This window comes from Vigna umbellata, unplaced genomic scaffold, assembly GCF_029865625.1.
Source record: "Vigna umbellata cultivar VRB3 unplaced genomic scaffold, Vumbellata_1.0 scaffold_678, whole genome shotgun sequence".
In the NCBI taxonomy this organism is placed as follows: Eukaryota; Viridiplantae; Streptophyta; class Magnoliopsida; order Fabales; family Fabaceae; genus Vigna; species Vigna umbellata.
Window position 1 is genome coordinate 8,387 of NW_028274445.1, and position 25,061 is coordinate 33,447.

A 25,061-nucleotide genomic window follows, 5' to 3' on the forward strand; every position below is an offset into this window, starting at 1 on the left:
ACATCTTTAAGTTGACAGCTAGGAAGTGGGCGCTCTTTGTTAGCCTATCCACGATCACCCAGATTGAATCATGATTTCTGACCGTGCGTGGTAGATGAGTCACGAAATCCATGGATATGCTATCCCACTTCCATTCGGGAATCTCCAACTGTTGAAGCAATCCGCCAGGTCTTTGATATTCTGCCTTCGCTCGTTGACAGGTTAGACATGATGCCACAAAACGAGCGACATCACCCTTCATTCCAGGCCACCAAAACGATTTTCGTAGGTCTTGATACATCTTGGTCATGCCAGGGTGCATGCTAAGACGACTGTGATGAGCTTCCTCCAAAATAATCCGCTTCAGCTCGCCATCGTTAGGAACGCACGTCCTACCCTTGTAACGCAGCATGCCGTCCGTTCCTGTGTTGAAGTCCTTATCTTTATTTGAAACAAGTGCGTTTAATATCTTCACCAGTTCTTCATCCTCACGCTGCTTCATTCTGATTTGGTCGAACACATTGCTGGATATTCTAAGGTTACAGCACTTGATGCTGTTCGGTTCTAACTCAAACTGTAACCTTAGATCTCTGAAACTCTCTACCAAGCTCAGTTCGCGCACCATCAGAGACGACATATGTACCACTTTTCTGCTCAGAGCGTCCGCTACCACGTTCGCTTTTCCTGGATGGTAGAGCAGCTCGAAATCATAATCCTTCAAGAACTCAAGCCACCTCCTCTGCCTCATATTCAACTCCTTCTGATCAAAGAGGTACTTGAGACTCTTGTGATCACTGAAAACTTGGAACGTGGATCCATACAAGAAATGCCTCCAGATCTTCAGTGCAAAAACGACCGCTGCCAACTCCAGGTCGTGCGTTGGATAATTCCTCTCGTGAATCCTCAACTGCCGAGACGCATACGCTACCGCTCGCCTCTCTTGCATTAAAACACAACCCAGACCCTGATGAGAAGCGTCGCAATATACTTCAAATGATTTAGACGTATCCGGAATAACCAGCACTGGGGCGCTCGTCAGCTTGACCTTCAGTTCTTGAAAACTGGCCTCACAACGATCAGTCCAAGCGAACGGCTGATCTTTACGGGTCAATTGAGTTAGCGGCGCTACTATCTTAGCAAAACCTTCAATGAAACGTCTGTAGTAGCCCGCCAGTCCAACAAAACTACGTACCTCCGTGACCGAACGCGGACTCTCCCAATCCAATACCGCTCGCACTTTCGCTGGATCCACCGAGATGCCTCCAGCCGACACCACATGACCCAAAAACTGGATCTCCTTCATCCAGAATTCACACTTAGACAACTTGGCATATAATTCTTTCTCCCGCAACACTCCAAGTACGAGTCTAAGGTGCTCTTCATGCTCTTCTTCAGTCTTGGAATAGATGAGGATATCATCTATGAAGACAACCACAAACTTATCCAAATAGGGCCTGAATATGCGGTTCATGTACTCCATGAACACGGCTGGAGCGTTCGTTACTCCAAAAGGCATCACCACATATTCATAATGCCCATAACGCGACCTGAATGCTGTCTTCTGGATGTCATCTTCTTTAACCCTAATTTGATGATATCCGGATCTCAAATCAATCTTCGAGAATACTGCAGCCCCATGTAGTTGATCTAGCAAGTCGTCTATCCTCGGCAAAGGGTACTTGTTCTTGATGGTCAGCTTGTTTAATTGCCTGTAGTCAATACACAACCGAGAGCTGCCATCCTTCTTCCTCACTAACAGCACGGGCGCTCCCCAAGGTGATACGCTCGGCCTAATGAATTTCTTCTCTATCAACTCCTCAATCTGCTTCTTTAGTTCAGATAACTCCGCAGGCGACATCCTATATGGCTGAACCGAGATGGGAGCCGCTGTAGTCACCAAATCAATTGTGAACTCCACTTCACGCTGAGGGGGCAGTCCAGGGATCTCTTCAGGAAAAACGTCCGCAAACTCGTCCACAACCGATCGTCCATTACCGTTTATAGTTGACGATCGTTCTTCTACCATTCCTCTGGATTCCTGATCCTCGTGAGTCATAATCAGGAAACAGCTGGCGCCTTCCATAATGTCTCCTTTCAGCTGACCGAGCGTCACTGAAAGAACTTCTTCTTCTTCACCAGGGAAGATCAACTCCTTCGCTCCACAATCAATAAGAATGCGATTGGCAGCCAACCAATCCATTCCTAAGATCACCTCCAAACCTTGAAGAGGTAGGCAGATGAGGCTAACTTTAAACCTTCGTCCATCCACTTCTATAGGACACTTGACGCACATAGTGGACGTCCTAACCTCACCAGCTGCTGGGGTCGACACCACCAGATCAAACTGCATCTCGCTCACTTCTAATCCCAGCTTTTCAACACACGCCTTCGAGATGAAGGAGTGCGTTGCCCCCGAATCATACAAAACACAGCAGGGTCTACCAAACAGCATGCATTCACCAACAATAAGGTTACCTGAACTCGCTGCTTCGGCGCTAGTTATGGCATACACTCGCCCACTAGCTTGGGCTCGTCCTCCTCTTGGCTGATTTCTTCCAGCATTGGGTGGCCTCATCACCGCACGCCCACTCATATTACACTCGTGATCCAAGTGCCCGTTTCTTCCGCAACGAGTGCATTGCTTTACTCCCACCAACTGAGGGCATGAAGACCTATAATGTGGCCCTCCACACCGAAAACAAACAACACCTCCCTGCCCAGACTGTCCGATAGGAACTACTGCTTGAGATCCGCTCGTCTGAGAAGACTGATTTGGACGAGCGTAAGGAGGTCTCCTCTGAACAGCACCTCCCCTGGACACCATCGGTCCCCTACTCACTGGTTGCTGCCTCTTCAACCGTTCCGCCTCTGCCATGTTCTTCTCCAAAACCTTGGCTCGCTCGACCATAGCAGGAAAAGACCGAATACACAAAGTTGAGATCAACACTTTCAGATCACTTCTCAACCCATTCTCAAACTTCCTGCACTGCCACTCCTCGTTAGTAGCCATCGTATTGAACCTCAGGAGGTGTTTAAAGGTGTTGGTATACTCCGACACAGACTTGGTTCCTTGTGCCAGTTGAAGGAACTCAACTTCCTTAGCGTAACGTACGCTGTCCGGGAAGTACTCCTCATAAAACTTGCCTCTGAAAACCGCCCAGGTTATTGGATTCTGAGCGTCCGTTAAGATGGCCTTCATACTCGTCCACCAGTGACTTGCTTCCCCAGTCAACAAATACTCTGTAAAAGCCAAGCGGCTCTCATCCGGACACCTCTTAGCATTGTAAATACGCTCCATATCTCTCAGCCACTGGTCTGCCTCATCAGGAAGGCATTTTCCACCGAATTTAGCCGGGTGGTGTTGGAGGAAACTCTCCAGGGTCCACTCAGCAGTAGGCGGGGCAGCGTTGGAAGAAGACGCTCCCGCAGTGTGCCTGGTTGATGCTAAAATCTCCATCAGCTGTCGCTGGGTTGTTTCCGAGCTAGCACGGGAAGCTTCCAGACTTTGCATGGCAGCTTGGTTTTGCTGCATCAGGGTGGCGTTTTGTTCCATTAGGGTCGTATTCTGCTGTTGTAAGCGGTCTATCACTGTCTCCAACAACCTAGCGTGGTTGGACGCATCAGGTTCGTTAGGTTGGGGTGGAGGAGGGAGTCTAGGGGCCATCGTTTTCTGTACCAGAGAAAACGAACGTTAGAAGTGTCTAACAGTTAAAACATTAACTTATTAAACACACGATAAGCACACAGTAAAAACGTAATGCACTCATAACCTACAGCGTCCTTAAGAGAACAAAACTGCTCTGATACCACTAATGTAACATCCCAAAATACAGTAATTACCATAAATCAGGATTAATTACAATTAACAGTAAAATAAACAGTCTTTAATATTAACAGCATTCAGTGGTTCAAAACCGAACGGCTTCATTACAAAATAACGAGCGTATCAGAGTAACAGGAATAAAGCGGAACGAACGGTTTTACAAAAGGATTAACCGAACGTCCAAAACGATCTAACATTAACAGCCTAACATCTACGAGCGCTCTAAGGCTCGGCCTTTACTTCAACTTCGACCAGATTTGCATCTTCCAAATTTTCTTCTTCTAGCATTTCTTCAAGAGATGCACCACCATCTGCTCACATCCACAACGGATGATCATTGCAAGACAAGACGAACGTACAAAGACCATAAGACAACACAAGGAAAACACAAGGGTAAGCTTACGTAATTTAAATTCATACTTCAACATTTATATTCAAACCATCACGCAATCAGCACATATACATATAACATCAATCAAAGCATAAATATACTAATGCTAGACAGACCGTCCGGACTGTATGAATCTGTGTAGTTACAAGCGTCCTTGCACCCGAGTGATGTAGTAACTGGGTAACACCAAACAGCTGCCACTCGAGGTAAGCCCGTTCTTACGTCGCCCATGTTAACTTATGGACTAAGGACCTCCTGCCGTTCCCACACATGAGTACCCCCTTCTACTTGAAGAGGCGTATCACGGAACATCAGGATGGACAGCGAGTCTTAACTTATCCACAGTCATACTTTACAAATCTCAATTTCCAACCAAGAGTCGTTCCTCCTTGGAACGCTCGTTCAAATCTCAAACTCATAAATTCACCTCATATATGGCTCGTTCATTTTATAATTCTCTCAACATCACATTTTCATGCTTAGATACACTTCTCAAAAAAACGAACGTTAATTAACTGTATGGACGAACGCTAATTGAGATCAGGACGAACACTATTAAAAACAAACGATCGACATGAGGTCGAACGCTATTGGAGACGAACGCTCGACATGAGGCCGAACGCTATTAAAGACGAACGCTCGACATGAGACCGAACGCTATTTAAAGACGAACGCTCGACATGAGGTCAAACGCTATTGAAGACGAACGCTCGACATGAGGTCGAACGCTATTGAAGACGAACGCTTGACATGAGGCCGAACGCTATTTAAAGACGAACGCTCGACATGAGGTCGAACGCTATTGAAGACGAACGCTTCGGTATAAGACCGAGCGTTACTATTTCATAAAGTTTTAAATATATAAATACTGCTGAGCTAGACGAACGCTCAGATATTCCATTGGGGACGCTCATTCGCGAGCAGAATTCTTTCCAAATGAAAGAATTCCAAACTGAGTTATTTTAATGAAGACCGAACGGTTTAAGACCGTTCAGGGACGAGCGTCATTTATCAGTGGAAAGAATAAAATTTCAGATTTCTCAACCTTAGGAATTTTCCAGATTACAACAATTTAACTTATACTTTATACTTCAAATGAATCTCAAATTGATGAACTTTATACTTTCACTTCCAGATTAATTCATACTCAATAATCAACATCTTAATAATTCATGCATTATAGTATTCATCCATCACTCATACGTTTCAATCAGCATGCAGTTCAACAACCCAAAAATCATATCAGTAAACATTCATAACAGCACAACAGGACTCGTTCATGCAGATCAGAAAACGCGTATACAGAAATTTCATACCAACAACCCACATCATGCTTTCATACAATCATACACGTATAAATTTAAATATATGTAAGCTTCCCTTACCTGGATAGCAGTGTACTTCCAAAAGTAATATTCTAGGTTTTCCTCTAACCACGTCTTACACCCAGGTTTCGTTCAACAGTTCTCACGTAAAACTAAGACACAAAAAAATCAACAAACATTCAGACCTAGAACCCATGCATGCAACCAAAACTAGGGTTCGCATGAGACCAGAAAAGACGAAGCTTTAGACAGGAGAAACTTACCAGTTCCGATCCAAGTTCTGTTCGGTCCAAATGAAAGATCACAGCTGGACGAACTTTCTTACGGTTCTGGAAAGTGAATCGGAGAAGAAAAAGATGAGTTATAGAAGAGAGAAGATCACTGGTTCTAGAGAGAGATCAGAGAAAATGGAAGGTCGGGTTCAGAGGAAGAAGATGAGTGATACAGGTGAGTGGAGGGTTTTTCGAAAACTCTTTTTGCTTAACTCACGTTCGTTTGAACGAACGTCTCCCACACTGACACCTGCATACAAAACTCTGAATTGGAAACTTCCCTCGTGACAAGTGGCGCTCATGCATGCAGCGTTCAGTACGCAATTAATGCACTGGACGTGTGGCGCGGCTCATTTATGGAAGCAACTAGGTGAATCAGCAGCATAATAAATACTGATTTGACACCTAATTACGTCTCTAATTTACTGGGATCGCACATTCCACCTATCTACAAAAATTTTCGACCTCGAAAATTAGAGACTTACCCAAAAACAGATTAGGATACAAGTCCTTCATGGCGCTCTCAACTTCCCACGTTGAATCACCCGTCTTAGCGTCCCACACCATCTTCACCAAGCGAACTTCCTTGCCCTTGTAGTACTTGGTGCGGCTATCTTCTACACGAACTGGATGCAATTCTAACGTTCGATCTGGACGTAGCTGAATGTCTTCTAACTCCAGTACGTGTGACGGATTTGATATATACTTCCGAACTCCAGTCCGTTCATCGTTTCAAACAACGAGCGTTCGTCCTTAAGCTTCAATATCTGAACGTCCGTTCGTAATGTCAATAACGAACGTTCGTCCTTAAACTTTCATTTTTGTACGTCTGTTAGTCGTTTCAAATATCGAGCGTTCGTCCTTAAGCTTCCATATCTGAACGTCCGTTGGTCATGTCAAGAACGAACGTTCGTCCTTAAGCTTCCATTTCTGAATGACCGTTCGTCATGTCAATAACGAACGTTCGTCCTTAAGCTTCCATTTGTGAACGTCCGTTCGTCATGTCAATAACGAACGTTCGTCCTTAAGCTTCCATTTTTGAACGTCCGTTCGTCGTTTCAAACAACGAGCGTTCGTCCTTAAGCTTCCATATCTGAACGTCCGTTCGTCATGTCAATAACGAACGTTCGTCCTTAAGCTTCCATTTTTGAATGACCGTTGGTCATGTCAATAACGAACGTTCGTCCTTAAGCTTCCATTTTTGAACGTCCGTTCGTTCTTTCAAACAATGAGCGTTCGTCTTTAAGCTTCCATTGTTGAACGTTCGTTCGTCATTTCAATAACGAGCGTTCGTCACAGCCTCAAGTTCTCAACGTCCGTTCGTCATCTCTTCAACGAGCGTTCGTCATTCAGCCTTCTTTCCTAACGTTCGTCCGTTATATCTCTCGACGAACGCTCGCTATCCTTAATATTGTCCCCAACGGACGTTCGTCCTCTCCCCAACGAACGCTCGCTATCCTTAATATTGTCCCCAACGTTCGTTCAGTCTCTCCAATTTCTTTTGTTTATTTATTTTTCTTTATTGTCTTATTTTATTTTGTTCTATTTATTTATTTTAGACATTCACTTATCCTAAAACATATATTTAATAATACAATATTGATAGTTTAAATAAAAAGAATTTACAAGAAAAGTTTTAAAGGTTTAAAGCGCACATGTGACCGCTCGCGTCGTCCTTCTGCTAAAAACCTTTTCTTCTTTTTTTAAATAAAATTTCAAAAATACGTTTTAAAGGTTTAAGCACACGTGTGACCGCTCGCGTCGTCCTTGTGCTAAAAACCTCTTCTTCTTCCTTAAATAAATTTACAAAAATATGTTTTAAAGGTTTTAAGCACACGTGTGACCGCTCGCGTCGTCCTTGTGCTAAAAACCTTTTTCTTCTTCCTTAATAAATAAATTTACATAAAAAATACGTTTTGAAGGTTAAGTACACGTGTGACCGCTCGCGTCGTCCTTGTGCTAAAAACCTTTTTCTTCTTTTCTTAAATAAAATTTCAAAAATACGTTTAAAGGTTGAACACTCGTGTGATCGTTCGCATCGTCCTAGTGTTCAATACTTTTCTCTCTTATTTACGTAATATTACACGAGAGTATGAGTGCTCGTGCGATCGTCCGCATCAGCCTAGCACTCAATACTCTCAAGTTTTCCTAAATAAGTAAATAACGGTATGAGTGCTCGTGTGATCGTCCGCATCGTCCTAGTGCTTAATATCGTTATTTCTCTTTTTAAAAAAAATAATTAAACATATTAAAATATCGTTTTAAAGGTATGAGTACTCGTGCGACCGTTCGCGTTGGCCTAGTACTCATTACCTTCTTTTTCTCGAAAATATTAAAAACATAAAATCTCCAAAAATTAAAAACATCTGCTTTTCCAAACAACAAACAATCTCTTAACTAGAACTACGTAACCCTGATTTCTCATTTTGAATGAGAATACGTAGGAGCAAGGTCAATCCTTGTCGGGCCCAAAAAACTAAAAAAATATATTTTATTTATTTATAATTTTATTTTAGGGGATAGTTAAACATTTTGAAAACCACATCATATTCGCGCATTTAGTTAAAGGTACTGCCTTAGGGCTGGCGTTGTAGGGTGCTAACACCTTCCCTACACGTAACCGACTCCCGAACCCAGAATATGGTTTTCGTGGACCGTGCTTTATCATTTTGAGGTTTTTCCATAGTTTTCCATAATAAACTATGGTGGCGACTCCAAATCTCTTTTTAAAACCCGTTTCTTTTTAGATCGTCGTCCCGTCGCGATTCCGGTTGCGACATGGATGAAGTGGACGAAGTGGACGAAGTCGACGAAGTGGACGAAGTAGCGGATGTGGAGGAAGTGGAGGAAGTGGATCAAGTTCACGAAGTGGGCGTAGTGGAGGAAGTGGACGAAGTTGACGAAGTGGAAGAAGTGGAGGAAGTGTACGAAGTGGACGAAGTAGAGGAAATGGACGAAGTTGACGAAGTGGAGGAAGTGGAGGAAGTGGAGGAAGTGGACGATGTTGACAAAGTGGACAAGTTGGCGAAGTGGACGATGTTGACGTAGTTGACGAAGTGGACGAAGTGGAAGAAGTTGAAGAAGTGGAGGAAGTGGACGAAGTGGACGAAGTGGACGGAGTGGATGAAGTGGACGAAATTGACGAAGTGGAGGAAGTGGAGCAAAGTGGAAGAAGTGGAGTAGTTGGAGGAAGGGGAGGAGGTGGGCGAAATGGACGAAGTGGACGAAGTGGACAAAATGGACGAAGTGGATGAAGTTGACGAAATGGGGGAAGTGGAGGACGTGGATGAAGTGGAGGAAGTTGACGAAGTGGACCATGTGGACGAAGTGGAGGGAGTGTAGAAGTTGATGAAGTGGACGAAGTTGCAAAGTCGACGATGTGGACGAAGTGCAGTAAGTGGACGAAGTGGACGAAGTGCAGTAAGTGGACGAAGTGGAGGAAGTTGAGGAAGTAGACGAAGTGGAGGAAGTGGAGGAAGTTGACGAAGTGGACGAAGTTGATGAAGTTGACGAAGTGGAGGTAGTAGAGGACGTGGACAAAGTTGAAGAAGTGGACAAAGTTGATGAAGTGGACGAAGTGGAAGAATTGGAGCAAGTGGAGGAAGTAGACGAAGCTGACGAAGTGGAGGAGGAAGTGGAGGAAGTGGAGGACGTGGAGGAGGAAGTGGAGGAAGTGGAGGACGTGGAGGAGGAAGTGGAGGAAGTGGAGGACGTGGAGGAAGTAGAGGATGTGGACGAAGTGGAGGAAGAGGAGGAAGTAGAAGAAGTGGACGAAGTTGACGAAGTGGAGGAAGTGGACAAAGTGGAGGAAGTGGACAAACAAGAGGAAGGGGAGGAAGTGGAGGAAGTGGGGGAAGTGGAGGAAGTAAGGAAGTTGACGAAGTGGACGAAGTGGAGGAAGTGGACAAAGTTAACGAAGTGGAGGAAGTGGAGGAAGTGAACGAAGTTAATGAACTAGAAGAAGTGGACGAAGTTGACGAAGTTAAAAAATGTTGACGAAGTTGATGAAGTTGGACGATGTGGAGGAAGTGGAGGAAGTTGAGGAAGTGGACGAAGTTGATGAAGTTGACGAAGTGGAGGTAGTAGAGGACGTGGACAAAGTTGATGAAGTGGACGAAGTGGAAGAAGTGGAGGAAGTGGACGAAGTGGAGGAAGTGGACGAAGTGGAGGAAGAAGACAAAGTTGACGAAGTGGAGGAGGAAGTGGAGGAAGTGGACCAAGTGGAGGAAGTGGAGGACGTGGAGGAAGTGGAGGATGTGGACGAAGTGGAGGAAGTAGAGGAAGTAGAAGAAGTGGACGAAGTTGACGAAGTGGAGGAAGTGGTGGAGGAAGTGGACAAAGTGGAGGAAGTGGACAAACAAGAGGAAGGGGAGGAAATGGAGGAAGTGGAGGAAGTGGGGGAAGTGGAGGAAAAAAGGAAGTTGGCGAAATGGACGAAGTGGAGGAAGTTACAAAGTTGAAGAAAGGGAAGAAGTTGACGAGGTGGCCAAAGTTTACGAAGTGGACGAAGTGGAAGAAATGGACGAGGTGCACGAAGTGGACGAACTTGCCGAAGTGGAGGAAGTGGAGGAAGTTGACGGAGTGGATGAAGTGGACGAAGTGGACTAAGTCGAGGAAGTGGACGAAGTTGACGAAGTGGAGGAAGTGAAGGAAGTGGAGGAAGTGAGGAAGTGGAGGAAGTGGAGGAAGTGAGGAAGTTGACGAAACTGACGAAGTGGACGAAGTTGAGGAAGTGGATGAAGTAGCGAATGTGGAGGAAGTGGACGAAGTGGAGGAAGTGGATCAAGTTGACGAAGTGGGCGTAGTGGAGGAAGTGGACGAAGTGGATGAACTGGATGAAGTGGACGAAATGGATGAACTGGACGAAGTGGACAGAGTGACGAAGTTGACGAAGTGGACAAGTGGACGAAGTGGACGTTGATGACGAAGTGGACGATGTTGACGAAGTTGACGAAGTGGACGAAGTGGAAGAAGTGGAAGAAGTGGAGGAAGTGGACGAAGTTGACGAAGTGGACGACGTTGACGAAGTGGAGGAAGTGGAGCAAAGTGGAAGAAGTGGAGTAGTTGGAGGAAGTGGAGGAGGTGGGCGAAGCGGACGAAGTGGACTAAATGGCCGAAGTCGAGGAAGTGGATGAAATGGAGGAAGTGGAGGAAGTGGAGGAAGTGGACGAAGTGGGAGGAAGTTGACGAAGTGGACCATGTGGACGAAGTGGAGGAAGTGGAGGGAGTGCAGATGTTGACGAAGTCGACGAAGTGGACAAAGTCGACGATGTGGACGAAGTGGACGAAGTTGAGGAAGTAGACAAAGTGGAGGAAGTGGAGGAAGTTGACGAAGTGGAGGAGGTGGACGAAGTTGACGAAGTGGAGGAAGTGGAGCAAAGTGGAAGAAGCTGAGTAATTGGAGGAAACGGAGGAGGTAGACGAAGTGGACGAAGGGGACGAAGTGGAGGAAGTGGACGAAGTGGACGAAGTAGAGGAAGTTGACGAAGTGGACGAAGTTGACGAAGTGGACGAACTGGATGAAGTGGACAAAGTGATCGAAGTGGAGGAAGTGGACGAAGTGAAGGAAGTGGACGTAGTGGACGGAATGGAGGAAATGGAGGAAGTCGACGAAGTGAATGAAGTTTAGGAAGAGGAGGAAGTGGAGTAAGTTGAGGAAGTGGACTGAGTGGAGGAAGTGGAGGAAGTGGAGTAAGTGGTGGAAGTGGAGGAAGTGGAGTAAGTGGAGGAAGTGGAGTAAGTGGATGAAGTTGGCGAAGTTGAAGAAATAGAAGAAGTGAACGAAGTGGAGAAAGCTTTCGAAATGGACAAAGTGGAGCAAATGGACGAAGTGGACGAAGTTGACGAACTGGAGGAAGTGGAGGAAGTAGACGAAGTGGACAAAGTGGATGAAGTGGAGGAACTGGACGAAGTGGACGAACTTGACGAAGTGGACGAAATGCAGGAAGTGGAGGAAGTGGAGGAAGTGGACGAAGTGGATAAAGTGGAGGAAGTGGACGAAGTGGACAAAGTGGAGGAAGTGGACGAAATGGAGGAAGTGGATGAAGTTGACGAAGTGGACGAAGTGGACAAAGTGGATGAAGTTGACGAAGTGGAGGAAGTGGAGTAAGTGGAGGAAGTGGACTGAGTGGAGGAAGTGGACGAACTGGTGTAAGTGGTGGAAGTGGAGGAAGTGGAGTAAGTGGTGGAAGTGGACGCAGTTGTTGAAGTTGACGAAGTTGAAGAAATAGAAGAAGTGGACGAAATGGAGGAAGTGGAGGAAGTGGACAAAGTGGAGCTGTCAACACTCAATTTTGTCCGGGTTGTAAAAATTCTATTGGTTATTTATTATTTTCCTTTTATCTTATTTTACCTTTTTTGTTTTATTCTATTTTTATGCTTTTAATTCAATTTCTATTTTATTTCTTATTTTCAATTTGTTTTAATAGAGTTAATTAATCAAAATAATTAAAAAAATTAATTAATTAAAAAAATTGAAAAATAATATTAAAAATAATTGAAAAATAAAATAAAATTGAGATAAAAAAATAAAATAAAAAAATAGAAAACGTGGAAAAGGGGATATGGGGGATGTGTCTGAAGGAGGGAGACAAGGTTGTTAGAAAGGATTTTTCTAAGATTTTTTTTGGGAGAAAAAAAAAAGGGGGACCAAGTGGTTAGAGGGCCCGAGATCTTTGGAAGGAGACAGGGGAGAGAGGGATCAGAGGAGAAAAGAAAGGTTTTAGAGAGTGACGGGGGGAGATCATCGGAGGGAGGCGGAGGAGATCTGAAGTGACGAATACCAGAGGCATTCTCAGGTATGCAGCTTATCCTTTATTCTCTTTCTCATGGTATGATTAAAATTAGAATGATAACGCATACGAGGATTACCTATAATCTATTCAAAAACACTATGGTGTGTGGTCATCATCCTTCTCCATGACCGCTTGCTATCATCATCGGTCAGCTTGATTCCATAGTTACCATATACATACATCATACTCTCGTGGGAAACTCAGTAAAAATCACTGCCAAAAAAAACGCTAACCCAGTAATATCCACTTTACTCATTGCACCATTTTTCGTGAAACCCTTACGTCCCGAGACTCAAATGGACCCTATGAAATTCGAAATCTCCTCCACTGGATTGGCTCTTTCAGTGAGGATGAGTGGGATGCTGGAGGCGATGGCTTAATGCCCATACTTTGGGTAGGCTTGAGAGAAAAGGAGTGGCTGGTTGCTTTGTGGTTGGCGGTTTGGAAGTGGTAGTCCGCTGTGTGATGGTGACCGTGTAGGTGGCCGTGGAGGTGGCCGAGGAGGAGGACGAGGATTGGCACGGGGAGCATTATCGTAGCAGTGGTCGGGTTCGTCGTGAAGGTTTTAGCAATGTTGAAGTTGATGTTGATGGGTAATGATGACGCGAATGGATCGGAGATGAAGGCGGAGGAAAATCTTCGCCGAGAATCGCTGGTTTTTGAAGAGAGAAGAGTGGAGATGGTGGTGTCTTGGCTGACGGTGGTTCTGGTGGCGCGAGTTGCCGCCGGCGAGGCCAAGGCGTGTTTTGGTTGAGGCGACGATGGCCGGTTATAGTGAGGCGACGGTGAGTACGTGGTGCAGAGTAGAAGACCTTAGGTCTCTATAGAAGGCGTGAGTTGGAGAGTGAGAAATGGGGATGAACCTTCTGAACCCCTAGAAAATTCTAGGTTAGAAATCATTCCACTGGGCCTGACCCAGAAATGAGCGTACGTCCGGGAGCCTTAGGCCTCTTTTGGAATGCTCGTTATATAGCGTCCGTCCGCCATCTCAACAACACGAACGCTCGTTATCAAAATGAAAGAGCGCTCGTTAAACTTAAGCCTTTTCGACCGTTCGCTCATCCTTCTACCTAACGAACGTTCGTTATCCAAACGAATGAGCGCTCGTTAGCTAAAGGAATGAGCGTTCGTTAACCTTAAGGCTTTACGTCCGTTCGCGATTTCAATAACGAACGTTCGTCCTTAAGCTTCCATTTCTGAACGTCCGTTCGTCATGTCACTAACGAACGTTCGTCCTTAAGCTTTCATTTTTGAACGTCCGTTCGTCATGTCAATAACGAACGTTCGTCCTTAAGCTTCCATTTTTGAACGTCCGTTCGTCGTTTCAAACAACGAGCGTTCGTCCTTAAGCTTCAATATTTGAACGTCCGTTCGTAATGTCAATAACGAACGTTCGTCCTTAAGCTTCCATTTTTGAACGTCCGTTCGTCGTTTCAAACAACGAGCGTTCGTCCTTAAGCTTCCATATCTGAACGTCCGTTCGTCATGTCAAGAACGAACGTTCGTCCTTAAGCTTCCATTTTTGAACGTCCGTTCGTCGTTTCAAACAACGAGCGTTCGTCCTTAAGCTTCAATATCTGAACGTCCGTTCGTCATGTCAATAACGAACGTTCGTCCTTAAGCTTCCATTTTTGAACGTCCGTTCGTCATGTAAATAACGAACGTTCGTCCTTAAGCTTCCATTTTTGAACGTCCGTTCGTCGTTTCAAACAACGAGCGTTCGTCCGTAAGCTTCAATATTTGAACGTCCGTTCGTCATGTCAATAACGAACGTTCGTCCTTAAGCTTCCATTTTTGAACGTCCGTTCGTCGTTTCAAACAACGATCGTTCGTCCTTAAGCTTCCATTTGTGAACGTCCGTTCGTCATGTCAATAACGAACGTTCGTCCTTAAGCTTCCATTTTTGAACGTCCGTTCGTCGTTTCAAACAACGAGCGTTCGTCCTTAAGCTTCCATATCTGAACGTCCGTTCGTCATGTCAATAACGAACGTTCGTCCTTAAGCTTCCATTTTTGAATGACCGTTCGTCATGTCAATAACGAACGTTCGTCCTTAAGCTTCCATTTTTGAACGTCCGTTCGTTCTTTCAAACAATGAGCGTTCGTCTTTAAGCTTCCATTGTTGAACGTTCGTTCGTCATTTCAATAACGAGCGTTCGTCACAGCCTCAAGTAAGAATATGCAAAGAAAAAGAAAAGAAAAGAAAAAGAAGTAAAGCTCAATGCAATTGCAAAAGCAAAGGCAAAAGAAAGTTGGGAATGAATAAGAAAAATTGTGTTGTTATGATTCTCTTAACTCAAGGATTTTGTGATCCAGAAAAACCAATTTTCTTGTTAGCCCAGCCACATTATAAGCCATTGAAAAGTCCTTGTGATGATGCATGCTTGTGAATGTATTTGATTGTGGTTAAATGAAAGGCAAAGTTGATTCATGTGACATTGTGATAGTGGAGTGAATGAGTGAAACACTTTACCTCTTATACACTTGTGTGTTGAGTGAAACACTTTATGTGACATCCCAATTATATACATCATTCATATATAATAAAGACGTCATCATGCATAATATAGGAAAGCAGTCAAGAGTAATTTAAGGATTACAGTCATCCTCATAATAGTACGGAATTGACAACAAGAGTATTAGAATTTCTCCATGAAAATCATGGAGAATTTAAAACTTAAAACGCACACGAGTTCTTCCAAACATTAAGAATTTCGAAATAATACTAGCTAATCTAAGCTGCAGCACTTCCGTCTCCATCAAGGGCTGCTTCCAAAGTATCCTCTCCGTCATCTGCTCCCATCCAAGTGGATGATCATCGCCAAAGAAACATACCCAAACAGCACATAACACAAACAATGCAAGGGTGAGCTAGATATAAAAGCATGTTATACATACAACACAGTTAATTCATGCAATCAAGAACAATTAAAGCATAATCATTGATCCATATTTCACACACTCCCATGACATGTAAACATTCATCCAAACATAGTAAACTGACATCACGAGACTTGTTACTTTATACCCCGACTCGTTCCTTTATAGACCGACTCGTCCGGACTAGAATGATTACCGAGCTATGGCGGGTCTTGCACTCGTGGTGGCTTTATGAAATTTGGGCACTCCCGCCCTGGCACTCCCGCCTTGTGAAACTTTAGGCACTACCGCCTGGTGGAACTTTAGGCACTACCGCCTGGTGAAACATTTGGGCACTCCCGCCCGGCCACAATCACGAGGTTAATCCGTTATTACTCACCTTGGATCATATGGAAGCATCCAAGACTAGGACCTCCTGCTACTCCTCACCACATGTTCAATCCTCTCTACATGAAAAGAAAGACCATTGGAGATTCAGGATGACCCCCAAAACTGAGCTACCATGTAATCATTCTATACAACCCCAAAACACCACCATGTATCCTCTCCATGAGGATCATGGAATTACGTTCATGAATGTTACTTTAAACCTTATCCCAAGTCATGAATAACCAGATACCTCCATAATATCACATTAAATCCAACGTATTTCATACATTCACATAAATCCCCTTTACAGTATATATTTTCCAAACATTTTGCACATAATTCAATTCAAGAGAAATGACCTTAAAACCATCACCATTTGCAGACCATTGGATGGACGAACACTATTCACCGAGCGTTATAAACCGAACGCAAACTATGCCAATTGAACGAACGCTCAGACAATTTGGACGAACGCTAAAACCGAACGCTGAATCATTAGGCTGAACGCTAAAACCGAACGTCATATTGGATTCAACTCTATGTGGCCGAACGCTGATTGATACTTAGGACGAACGTTATTTACTAACAGGCCGAACGCTATTTCACTGATCACACCATTAGGCCGAACGCTTATATTGACACTTAGGACGAACGCTAGTAGATTTAACAAAATTTGACCGAACGCTAAAACCGAACGCCTGAACACAATTAGGGCGAACGTCATATTGGATTCAACACAATTTTGCCGAACGCTAAAAACCGAACGTCCTATTGGATTCAACACTTATTTGGCCGAACGCTAAAATATCAAGGCCGAACCTCATTTGGACGAACGCTCTCTGCCGAACGCTAATTCCTGAATACTACAAGAACGGACGTTATCAGTTCCTAGGCCGAACGCTCACATCACAATCATACCAATGTCGAACGCTCAAGAGGGAAACCTAAGAATACTAAATTAAGAACGAACGCTTATACTGTCTAATACACCAAAGCCGAACGTTTACGATTCAAAATTAGAATATCAAATGAAGACCGAACGCTACACTCACTAATTCACCAAAACGGACGTTCAAGCTCTTAAACTAAGAATATCAAATTATACTAATACACCCAAAGGCCGAACGTGCCAGATTTACACCTAAGAATATCAAATTTAGATCGCACGCTTAAATCACTGAAACCTCAAAACCGAACGCTCAGAATTGCTAATACAGAATCTAGACCGAACGCTCATTAATCCACTAAAACCGAACCTTCTAAATTTGAAACCTAAGAATTCATATCAAGGACGAACGACTGCAATCGCTAATATCCAATACCGAACGCTCAAGATCACTCTCTGTAATTACTGATTTAGGGACGAACGCTCAGGATTGAAATTTAATTTTACCAATATAAGAACGAACGTTCACACTAATATACCAAGACCGAACGTTCGGGATTACTTCATCAGAATACAATTTTGAGGACGAACGTCTAAATTACTAATTCCTGTATACAGATGGGACGAACGTCTAATATATCACTGTAAACGAACGAACGCTCGTTAACACAGAACCGAACGCTCAGGTTATTTTGGCCGACCACTAATTGGTCGATCCATTTGGACGAACGTCCAATTTGGAGCCAAATTGGACGAACGCGCGATCTGCAGAATTCTGCAGAATCGTACCAGATTTCCAGAAAACCCAGAAATCCAAATTTTTCATCCCTTCCTTCCCAGATTTGCATCAAACACAACATATATCATCAATCAAACAAAAGATCTAGCTCCCCTTACCTCTTGAAGACTTCCTTTGTAAAATCTTTGGATCTATCTTCTCCAAGACTTGCAGCACCAAGCAATTCCAACACTCTAAGCTTCACCTCTTTCACAAACTTTGCAGCAAGAACTTCTCTCCCATTTCAGAACCCAACACCCCCTTTTATCTCCCACGTCTCCAGCTTTTGAAAGGTGCCAGCAAAGAGAGTAAAATCCGGACGTTTGCTCCCCTTTTGCTGCAGTTTTTCAACATCCAAGCTCCCCATTTTTCCAAATAAGACAAAACCTACCTCCCTCTATGTCAGCTAGTGTCTCCCAGCATTTAATGCTCCCCACCCCTTTAAGAAAAACGAGGCCCTTACACTTTACCTAGTGAGGAAATATTCCATAAGCACATAAACATCCATGCTTAATTGATTGATCATTCATGAAAAATAGCATTTGTTGGAATTTAAATGACTTTGTGAACACTAAAGCATGTGCACATCTTGATTGAACTCTTGGTCTTAAGTTTGAGTGAAGTTATTACTTATCTTGAAAAGAGGATTTTGAATGAGTGAACCATCATATGAATTGGTTGAAGATGGAGTTACATTTTATTTGCTTGAGGACAAGCAAAGTTCTAAGTTTGGGGTTGTGATAACAGTTGAAAAACTGTTATTTTCATGCTTAAAGTTGATACTAAAAGCAACCTTTAGACTTAGAAACTAGCTTGAAATCATGCCTTTTGTTTATATTTTCAGAAATAAGAGAGCTGGACAGGTTTATGCTTGATTTAAGTGTTCTTGTGCAGGTTTTGAGGTGAATTTGGTGAAAGAAGTGAAGAATAAGAGAGAGGACATTCGAAAAGACAAGAAAGAGTGCAAAAAGGAGAAGTCGAAGGCACCGCTCAGCGGCAAACTACCGCTGAGCGGCACTCAAGAGGTGACGTTGGAACCGCTGAGGGGCAAAATGGCCGCTGAGGGGAAGAAAGAAGACGCGCAATCACCGCTGAGCGGTAAATACCACTGAGCGGCACTTTTTGGGCTTGGACTTTTGTAATCTTTTGTAACTCTAGATTAGTATATAAGGGCTTGCACGTCCTATAGTTAGGAATCTTTGGCAGAAACGAGAAAAACACTCTCTCTTTCACCCCTTTGAAGGAGGATCTTGGATGCTCAGGCTACCTCTTCACCTTTATTGGGTTTATTCTTTCATACTTTCATTGTAATTCATCTAGGTTCACCATGAATATGGTGAACTAAACCTTGTATGTTTGTTGGGGAATCAAAGTAATCTCTTGAAGCTCTCATATATGGATTTGTTGAGTACATCTTTGAATTAAGACATATGCTTTCTTTCATCATTAGTTAGGGTTTTTCCTCTTTGCTCAATGCTTGCATTGTTTAACTCATTCTAATGCATGATTATTGGTTTTGTTGATACGGACACGTACGGGGAAATCTAGATCCGGGGAATTTCTCCCAATATTATACTGACAATATTATATTGGTTGCCTTTAAGCTCCTGCACTCATGAACTAATCATTAGGAATGCTAGGAATTGTATGAACTATTTGATTAGGGAGAAGCCATCTAGAATGGTACATTAGAGAGTGGCATTAACAATGATGATTTGAATGTTGAATTCCTAAAATATATGAGAGTGGATGAGATGAAATTGACCCCCAACAACATATTCATTCATATATTTCCTTGAAAGTGTTTATCTTTTGTCTTTGTCATTGATCAATTCATGCATACATATTTAATTTTCGTCTTTGCATATTAAACTTCAATTATTGTGTTCTTAAGTCTTAGCTAATCAACAAATCACATAACTAAACTAGGCCGTGAGTCCTTTGGGAGAACGATACTTGGTCTTACCAAGTTTATTACTTGAAACGATTCGGTCATACTTGCCGATTGTGAAACAAGTTTGTGACATCATATTTTGGTGCTTACAAATTTGTCCATCAAGGACGTGGAGGAGGAAGTGGAGGACATGGAGGAGGAAGTGGAGGAAGTGGAGGACGTGGAGGACGTGGAGGAAGTAGAGGATGTGGACGAAGTGGAGGAAGAGGAGGAAGTAGAAGAAGTGGACGAAGTTGACGAAGTGGAGGAAGTGGACAAAGTGGAGGAAGTGGACAAACAAGAGGAAGGGGAGGAAGTCGAGGAAGTGGGGGACGTGGAGGAAGTAAGGAAGTTGACGAAGTGGACGAAGTGGAGGAAGTGGACAAAGTTAACGAAGTGGAGGAAGTGGAGGAAGTGGACGAAGTTAATGAACTAGAAGAAGTGGACGAAGTTGACGAAGTTAAAAAATGTTGACGAAGTTGATGAAGTTGGACGATGTGGAGGAAGTGGAGGAAGTTGAGGAAGTGGACGAAGTTGATGAAGTTGACGAAGTGGAGGTAGTAGAGGACGTGGACAAAGTTGATGAAGTGGACGAAGTGGACGAAGTGGAAGAAGTGGAGGAAGTGGACGAAGTGGAGGAAGAAGACAAAGTTGACGAAGTGGAGGAGGAAGTGGAGGAAGTGGACCAAGTGGAGGAAGTGGAGGACGTGGAGGAAGTGGAGGATGTGGACGAAGTGGAGGAAGTAGAGGAAGTAGAAGAAGTGGACGAAGTTGACGAAGTGGAGGAAGTGGAGGAAGTGGACAAAGTGGAGGAAGTGGACAAACAAGAGGAAGGGGAGGAAATGGAGGAAGTGGAGGAAGTGGGGGAAGTGGAGGAAAAAAGGAAGTTGGCGAAATGGACGAAGTGGAGGAAGTTACAAAGTTGTAGAAAGGGAAGAAGTTGACGAGGTGGCCAAAGTTTACGAAGTGGACGAAGTTGAAGAAATGGACGAGGTGAACGAAGTGGACGAACTTGCCGAAGTGGAGGAAGTGGAGGAAGTTGACGGAGTGGATGAAGTGGACGAAGTGGACCAAGTCGAGGAAGTGGACGAAGTTGACGAAGTGGAGGAAGTGAAGGAAGTGGAGGAAGTGAGGAAGTGGAGGAAGTGGAGGAAGTGAGCAAGTTGACGAAACTGACGAAGTGGACGAAGTTGAGGAAGTGGATGAAGTAGCGAATGTGGAGGAAGTGGACGAAGTGGAGGAAGTGGATCAAGTTGACGAAGTGGGCGTAGTGGAGGAAGTGGACGAAGTGGATGAACTGGATGAAGTGGACGAAATGGATGAACTGGACGAAGTGGACAGAGTGACGAAGTTGACGAAGTGGACAAGTGGACGTTGATGACGAAGTGGACAAGTTGACGAAGTGGACGATGTTGACGAAGTTGACGAAGTGGACGAAGTGGAAGAAGTGGAAGAAGTGGAGGAAGTGGACGAAGTTGACGAAGTGGACGACGTTGACGAAGTGGAGGAAGTGGAGCAAAGTGGAAGAAGTGGAGTAGTTGGAGGAAGTGGAGGAGGTGGGCGAAGTGGACGAAGTGGACTAAATGGCCGAAGTCGAGGAAGTGGATGAAATGGAGGAAGTGGAGGAAGTGGAGGAAGTGGACGAAGTGGAAGGAAGTTGACGAAGTGGACCATGTGGACGAAGTGGAGGAAGTGGAGGGAGTGCAGATGTTGACGAAGTCGACGAAGTGGACAAAGTCGACGATGTGGACGAAGTGGACGAAGTTGAGGAAGTAGACAAAGTGGAGGAAGTGGAGGAAGTTGACGAAGTGGAGGAGGTGGACGAAGTTGACGAAGTGGAGGAAGTGGAGCAAAGTGGAAGAAGCTGAGTAATTGGAGGAAACGGAGGAGGTAGACGAAGTGGACGAAGGGGACGAAGTGGAGGAAGTGGAGGAAGTGGACGAAGTGGACGAAGTTGACGAAGTGGACGAACTGGACGAAGTGGACAAAGTAATCGAAGTGGAGGAAGTGGACGAAGTGAAGGAAGTGGACGTAGTGGACGGAATGGAGGAAATGGAGGAAGTCGACGAAGTGAATGAAGTTTAGGAAGAGGAGGAAGTGGAGTAAGTGGAGGAAGTGGACTGAGTGGAGGAAGTGGAGGAAGTGGAGTAAGTGGTGGAAGTGGAGGAAGTGGAGTAAGTGGAGGAAGTGGAGTAAGTGGATGAAGTTGGCGAAGTTGAAGAAATAGAAGAAGTGAACGAAGTGGAGAAAGCTTTCGAAATGGACAAAGTGGAGCAAATGGACGAAGTGGACGAAGTTGACGAACTGGAGGAAGTGGAGGAAGTAGACGAAGTGGACGAAGTGGATGAAGTGGAGGAACTGGACGAAGTGGACGAACTTGACGAAGTGGACGAAATGCAGGAAGTGGAGGAAGTGGACGAAGTGGGAGAAGTGGAGGAAGTGAAGGAAGTGAAGGAAGTTAACGAAGTGCAGGAAGTGGAGGAAGTGGAGGAAGTGGACAAAGTGGACGAAGTGGAGGAAGTGGACGAAGTGGATAAAGTGGAGGAAGTGGAGGAAGTGGACAAAGTGGAGGAAGTGGACGAAATGGAGGAAGTGGATGAAGTTGACGAAGTGGACGAAGTGGACAAAGTGGATGAAGTTCACGAAGTGGAGGAAGTGGAGTAAGTGGAGGAAGTGGACTGAGTGGAGGAAGTGGACGAAGTGGTGTAAGTGGTGGAAGTGGAGGAAGTGGAGTAAGTGGTGGAAGTGGACGCAGTGGTTGAAGTTGACGAAGTTGAAGAAATAGAAGAAGTGGACGAAATGGAGGAAGTGGAGGAAGTGGACAAAGTGGAGCTGTCAACACTCAATTTTGTCCGGGTTGTCAAAATTCTATTGGTTATTTATTATTTTCCTTTTATCTTATTTTACCTTTTTTGTTTTATTCTATTTTTATGCTTTTAATTCAATTTCTATTTTATTTCTTATTTTCAATTTGTTTTAATAGAGTTAATTAATCAAAATAATTAAAAAAATTAATTAATTAAAAAAATTGAAAAATAATATTAAAAATAATTGAAAAATAAAATAAAATTGAGATAAAAAAATAAAATAAAAAAATAGAAAACGTGGAAAAGGGGATATGGGGGATGTGTCTGAAGGAGGGAGACAAGGTTGTTAGAAAGGATTTTTCTAAGATTTTTTTTGGGAGAAAAAAAAAAGGGGGACCAAGTGGTTAGAGGGCCCGAGATCTTTGGAAGGAGACAGGGGAGAGAGGGATCAGAGGAGAAAAGAAAGGTTTTAGAGAGTGACGGGGGGAGATCATCGGAGGGAGGTGGAGGAGATCTGAAGTGACGAATACCAGAGGCATTCTCAGGTATGCAGCTTATCCTTTATTCTCTTTCTCATGGTATGATTAAAATTAGAATGATAACGCATACGAGGATTACCTATAATCTATTCAAAAACACTATGGTGTGTGGTCATCATCCTTCTCCATGACCGCTTGCTATCATCATCGGTCATCTTGATTCCATAGTTACCATATACATACATCATACTCTCGTGGGAAACTCAGTAAAAATCACTGCCAAAAAAAACGCTAACCCAGTAATATCCACTTTACTCATTGCACCATTTTTCGTGAAACCCTTACGTCCCGAGACTCAAATGGACCCTATGAAATTCGAAATCTCCTCCACTGGATTGGCTCTTTCAGTGAGGATGAGTGGGATGCTGGAGGCGATGGCTTAATGCCCATATAGGCTTGAGAGAAAAGGAGTGGCTGGTTGCTTTGTGGTTGGCGGTTTGGAAGTGGTAGTCCGCTGTGTGATGGTGACCGTGTAGGTGGCCGTGGAGGTGGCCGAGGAGGAGGACGAGGATTGGCACGGGGAGCATTATCGTAGCAGTGGTCGGGTTCGTCGTGAAGGTTTTAGCAATGTTGAAGTTGATGTTGATGGGTAATGATGACGCGAATGGATCGGAGATGAAGGCGGAGGAAAATCTTCGCTGAGAATCGCTGGTTTTTGAAGAGAGAAGAGTGGAGATGGTGGTGTCTTGGCTGACGGTGGTTCTGGTGGCGCGAGTTGCCGCCGGCGAGGCCAAGGCGTGTTCTGGTTGGGGCGACGGTGGCCGGTTATAGTAGAGGCGACGGTGAGTACGTGGTGCAGAGTAGAAGACCTTAGGTCTCTATAGAAGGCGCGAGTTGGAGAGTGAGAAATGGGGATGAACCTTCTGAACCCCTAGAAAATTCTAGGTTAGAAATCATTCCACTGGGCCTGGCCCAGAAATGAGCGTACGTCCGGGAGCCTTGGACCTCTTTTGGAACGCTCGTTATATAGCGTCCGTTCGCCATCTCCACAACACGAACGCTCGTTATCAAAATGAACGAGCGCTCGTTAAACTTAAGCCTTTTCGACCGTTCGCTCATCCTTCTCCCTAACGAACGTTCGTTATCCAAACGAATGAGCGCTCGTAAGCTAAAGGAATGAGCGTTCGTTAACCTTAAGCCTTTACGTCCGTTCGCCATTTCAATAACGAACGTTCGTCCTTAAGCTTCCATTTTGAACGTCCGTTCGTATTGTCAATAACGAACGTTCGTCCTTAAGCTTCCAAATTTGAACGCCCGTTCGTCGTTTAAAACAACCAGCATTCGTCCTTAAGCTTCCATATCTGAACGTCCGTTCGTCATGTCAATAACGAACGTTCGTCCTTAAGCTTCCATTTTTGAATGACCGTTCGTCATGTCAATAACGAACGTTCGTCCTTAAGCTTCCATTTTTGAACGTCCGTTCGTCATGTCAAAAACGAACGTTCGTCCTTAAGCTTCCATTTTTGAACGTCCGTTCGTCTTTTCAAACAACGAGCGTTCGTCCTTAAGCTTCCATATCTGAACGTCCGTTCGTCATGTCAATAACGAACGTTCGTCCTTAAACTTCCATTTTTGAATGACCGTTCGTCATGTCAATAACGAACGTTCGTCCTTAAGCTTCCATTTTTGAACGTCCGTTCGTCATGTCAATAACGAACGTTCGTCCTTAAGCTTCCATTTTCGAACGTCCGTTCGTCGTTTCAAACAACGAGCGTTCGTCCTTAAGCTTCCATATCTGAACGTCCGTTCGTCATGTCAATAACGAACGTTCGTCCTTAAGCTTCCATTTTTGAATGACCGTTCGTCATGTCAATAACGAACGTTCGTCCTTAAGCTTCCATTTTTGAACGTCCGTTCGTTGTTTCAAACAATGAGCGTTCGTCTTTAAGCTTCCATTGTTGAACGTTCGTTCGTCATTTCAATAACGAGCGTTCGTCACAGCCTCAATTTCTCAACGTCCGTTCGTCATCTCTTCAACGAGCGTTCGTTATTCAGCCTTCGTTCCCAACGTTCGTCCGTTATATCTCTCGACGAACGCTCGCTATCCTTAATATTGTCCCCAACGGACGTTCGTCCTCTCCCCAACGAACGCTCGCTATCCTTAATATTGTCGTCCCCAACGTCCGTTCAGTCTCTCCAATTTCTTTTGTTTATTTATTTTTCTTTATTGTCTTATTTTATTTTGTTCTATTTATTTATTTTAGACATTCACTTATCCTAAAATATATATTTAATAATACAATATTGATAGTTTAAATAAAAAGAATTTACAAGAAAAGTTTTAAA

The 25,061-nt window shown here is 44.1% G+C and overlaps 1 protein-coding gene across 1 annotated transcript; it reads right to left on the reverse strand.

Moving 5' to 3' along the window:
* Positions 1 to 548: 548 nt before the first annotated feature.
* Positions 549 to 3,643, reverse strand: LOC148190642 (uncharacterized). The gene is made up of 4 exons (XM_088102710.1): positions 2,455 to 3,643; positions 1,737 to 2,136; positions 903 to 1,433; positions 549 to 663 (listed from the first exon to the last, which is right to left on the reverse strand). The coding sequence occupies exons 1-4, from the start codon at positions 3,641 to 3,643 to the stop codon at positions 549 to 551; spliced, it is 2,235 nt and encodes a 744-aa protein (XP_087958836.1).
* Between the last annotated feature and the right edge of the window lie 21,418 nt (positions 3,644 to 25,061).

Bases quoted from the DNA above. Each gene is read 5' to 3' on its own strand.
- LOC148190642 (XM_088102710.1), bottom strand. From the start codon at position 3,643: ATGGCCCCTAGACTCCCTCCTCCACCCCAACCTAACGAACCTGATGCG. The intron at 2,137-2,454 runs GTAACCTTATTG...TTGATTGTGGAG, and splicing joins CGCCGAAGCAGCGAGTTCAG to CGAAGGAGTTGATCTTCCCT. The intron at 1,434-1,736 runs GTTAGTGAGGAA...CCGCATATTCAG, and splicing joins CCTTGGGGAGCGCCCGTGCT to GCCCTATTTGGATAAGTTTG.